Genomic DNA, 3,961 nt, shown 5'->3' on the forward strand with positions numbered 1-3,961 from the left:
TTTACTATTTTCTCCACCTTTACCAGAGTCAGAAACTAAAAAATGCTTGGAGACAGACCTTTTTTTACGTATTTGGTGTACTCTGAAGTATATCAAACAGCAATATCAGGCTATCTAAGATCAATTTTTGAGTGTCTTTGGAATCAAATAACATAATCATGATCCCGTAGGTATCCAGGAATTGAGTGAAACTAATCAGGTAAACTAAGGTGTGCATGTGGGGGTAAGAGGGGGCATCTTCCAAGCTTTGTCTGAGGGGACGCCCACAGTCTCAGACTTTGAATACCTCTAATCTATACATTTTACTTGAAATAATCAGTTCCAGCACATTTTGGCTTCACGTTCAAAAATACTTTTTGTGAATTAGAAACAGAAAAATCTATAAAGACCAAGAAGGTGCGTGTAGAGCAACACTGTAATAAAAAAAGGATTTAGCATTACCGTTGCCAGGACCACTTTGAAGGAGCCATTTATCATTATAATCAAATCATTCATTAAAGGTAAAATAAAGTAGAACTGGAGTCGGGTTCGGACTAACTGAGACCACAATATCAGTTCTGTCCGTAAAAGACTAGACGACAAAAAACAATTAGTCTCATGTTCATTGCAAACAAGAATCTTTATTCTGAACAAGTTTTTAACTTCATCAAGCTCATATGCATAAGCTCATAAGTGTTTCAGATGCCTCTTCAGCCACAAAAATAACTCTGGAAGAGATTTTTAAGAACAGAGCCGTAACTGAGGACAGCTCACATAAAAAACTGTTGTGATAATTTTCAGTTATCCAAAATATGCTGACAATGTCCCATGTGCTATAATTTCTGTTGGATGAAAATATGATTTTCAACAACAGACTCCCCAGGAGTCACTGGTCAGTTTGAGCACTACCTCTGAATGAAAGTGTAGATTTATCTGCTGTGTCTACTGTTCCTAACATCCAACTGATTAATTAACATACAGAGGAGTGAGTTTAGATTAGTTGAGCAGAGTCTTAGTGTTTCTCTTAAATAGAAACATCAGAGTCAAGTAACTTCGTGTTCCTCATTAGCCCTCCTCGTCACAGATCCAATCAGAGCAGCCCTCCACTTTCATTTAATAAATAATCCCTTCAGAGTTTTTAAGGGTCCTGTCCAGCTGTGGGACCAGATACATTGTCAGCTCTTTAACAGAGTCTGTTTCCTTGCATCAAGCTACTTGCAGCGGAACAAAGCAGCAAACATTCACACAACTGTCATAAACATCTTCAGTCTGCAGTGTTTTAAGTCTGGTGGAGGCTCTCTGCATCCTGCCGTGTGAACTTGACGGTGTAAGGCAGCTGAGTGAGGATGTTGGTGTTACGCATGAGCTGAGTAAACACATGGCTGTCCTTCATGATTTCAGGATAAAACAAATTTCTTTGTGTTGATATCATGGTTGGTATGGGGGAACTGCTGCGGGTGCTGCTACCTCGCCTCGACAGACTGAGCAACCGGCGAAACAGTGACCTCCTGAGGAGGATGTAGATCCAGGGGTCGAGGATGGGATTAACGGCGGCTATCCGGATGGCAGCCAGGTCAGCATCAGAGTTTTTCATCATGAACTGGTTGGCAAACACTCGGACCTTAAAGACAAAAACAAAACACTACAGATCAGATCTTCGCACTGGAAATAGGAGACTTAAAATGCTGCTACCTGTGGTCAGAGTTTTGCAGGCATATGTCATAGATTTGTCTTTTTTATTTTAAATTTTTATTTTTCCTATATTTCTTATGACCAATGAATAAAAATTACAAAAAGTGTCTCAACAAACTATCATGACACTGGAAAAAGCATATGAGATTTAAACACAGCTTGGTCCCTCTAAACTGGTGCTCTGGGGAAAATGTAATAAAAACACTGCAATAAGACATTCAACAGAAGACATTTCACTCATTAGATTACTTAAGTTTCATGACAAAATCATTTTTATTACATTTTCCTCTCTGTTCTTCCCACTTTGAACTAGTCTCTCTACACTATTAGATTTTGTGATGGATTGAGTTAAAAATGGCGTAAAGAAGCAATTGATCCCAGTCTTAATTTCTGATTTGCTGAGTTAATTTCAAATCGTTTTTTTCTATTTCCCAAACCTCCTATAGGCTATGACAATACAGTATGTTGGCTACAGGTATAGCGGTTCATGTAAAAGTAATTATCACAGCTGGAAAGTAATTATGTACATTCACTCAACTGTTTTGAGGTACTTGTACTTTGTTTAGTAAAGTATTACGTGTTTCCTTCTTAAATCATGTTATATTTCTGCTCCATGGGCAAATATACAATTTAATCCACTACATTTGACAACTGTAGCTGGTTACAGATTCAGATTTTACTAACATGGAATCAACTTATAAAATATGATGAATTGTTATCGACAAAAAAGCAAAAATTAGTTTCAACTAACCAACTGCTTATACATTGTCTCAACAAAGATAAATGTCACGTTTTGTATTTTTGTATTTCATAATGTTTAGACACCTGCACAACATCAGGTGTCTCACAACATAACATGCACGTGTAGGTTGTGTTGTTTTAGCCACTTGAAGGAAAAACAGACACTTCTTGAGGTTGATGTGTTGCTGCTGCATCCATGTGTGCATGGAAAAGCAATGGCACTGAACGTAACAATATTAACGACCACTGTAAGCCAAGTAAACTGTTTTTATTAAACTACTTCACTTGACTCACCACTAGTGGGGCTGAGCAGGCCAGAACCACCGCGGAGGTCATCAACAGCACCGTCATCATTTGGGTCTCTGCGGCGGAGGACAATGCCCTCCATCGCTCCCTGACGCTGGCTCTGGTGACGGGCCGCTGCACGGTCCTCTGGCGCATCAGCAGCAGCGCGGCGCACACCGCGAGGTTCAGCACGATGGTTCCCAGGATGAGCAGCACGCTGACCACGCCGTACAGGATGGAGTAAATTGCGGCCACTGGCTCTTGCGCACGCCAGTCGATGAAGCACCAGGTGCCGGATGGCTGCAGCTGGCTCTTCGACATGCCCATCATCGGGAGGCAGCAGAAGAGGGTGTTACTGATATAAATGCCGAGAAGAAACTTTTGAGCAAAGCGTCGGTCCACCCCCCACCGCTGATAGGTGTAGGGGCAGCATATAGCCAGGTACCTCTCGGCAGCCATGGCGCATATGATGCTGAGACCGGTTACACAAAAAAACAGCAACAAAAAGGAGTCAAACTCGCAGAGGTGGTCGTTCGTCAGCACATGCGGGTCCAGGTAGTTGGCAATGGTGAACGGACTAGCCAGACATGTGCCCAGCAGGTCCGTCACTGCCAGACCGCACACCAGAGTGTAGAAAGCTGAAGATTTCCTCTCCTGTCTTGATACTGAAAGAACGATTATCGCAACTATATTCCCAATAGCACCTCCAGCAAACATAAAGATGGGTAAAGCGATTCCCCGGTGCGTCTCGTTTATGCGCACGGATCCGTGCGTAATATTTATGCCGTCCATCGTCAAATCCACACACAGGCTGGCGTTTGTTAGCGGTATTTTCTTTGGTCTGTTGTGGACTTCGGAGTATATGTCCTGTTGAACCCCTTGGGGAATAATATGAAGACTCGACTGGGGTATTCTATCTGGAAGTATCATCCTCTCTGTCTTCCTAGGAATCCAGATGTAGAGGACCACTGAGGTCGATACGCATATCTGTGAGGCGGGCTGTCTCTATATACCGCAGTGAACCTCCCAGCAAGCTGACAGGATGGATGCTCTGAGCGATAGACATACAGGAAAATAGACCTTCTGTTTGTCTTTTCTTGCTGTCTTTTTTTCTGTTTTTTTTACATTTCCGTTCCATGTCTCATCTGTTGGTGTTGGCGTCATTACACTGCTGCGTAATGTTTGTGGCAGCCTGTCAGGAGTTCAGCTTGACTGGCTGGTGAGTAAAGATAGAAGACACACACAGACAGAAGAGGCATCAGCA

General features: G+C 42.4%; 1 protein-coding gene across 1 annotated transcript; it reads right to left on the minus strand.

The window, feature by feature from the left end:
• Positions 1-651: 651 nt before the first annotated feature.
• Positions 652-3,586, minus strand: LOC133984578 (prostaglandin E2 receptor EP4 subtype-like). The gene is made up of 2 exons (XM_062423994.1): positions 2,707-3,586; positions 652-1,600 (listed from the first exon to the last, which is right to left on the minus strand). Exons 1-2 carry the CDS (start codon positions 3,487-3,489, stop codon positions 1,259-1,261), a joined length of 1,125 nt encoding a protein of 374 aa, XP_062279978.1. The 5' UTR covers positions 3,490-3,586; the 3' UTR covers positions 652-1,258.
• Between the last annotated feature and the right edge of the window lie 375 nt (positions 3,587-3,961).

The sequence above is a fragment of the Scomber scombrus genome, chromosome 8 (assembly GCF_963691925.1).
Source record: "Scomber scombrus chromosome 8, fScoSco1.1, whole genome shotgun sequence".
Taxonomy (NCBI): Eukaryota; Metazoa; Chordata; class Actinopteri; order Scombriformes; family Scombridae; genus Scomber; species Scomber scombrus.

Bases quoted from the DNA above. Each gene is read 5' to 3' on its own strand.
- LOC133984578 (XM_062423994.1), bottom strand. From the start codon at position 3,489: ATGGACGGCATAAATATTACGCACGGATCCGTGCGCATAAACGAGACG. The intron at 1,601-2,706 runs GTGAGTCAAGTG...TTTGTCTTTAAG, and splicing joins CCTGCTCAGCCCCACTAGTG to GTCCGAGTGTTTGCCAACCA.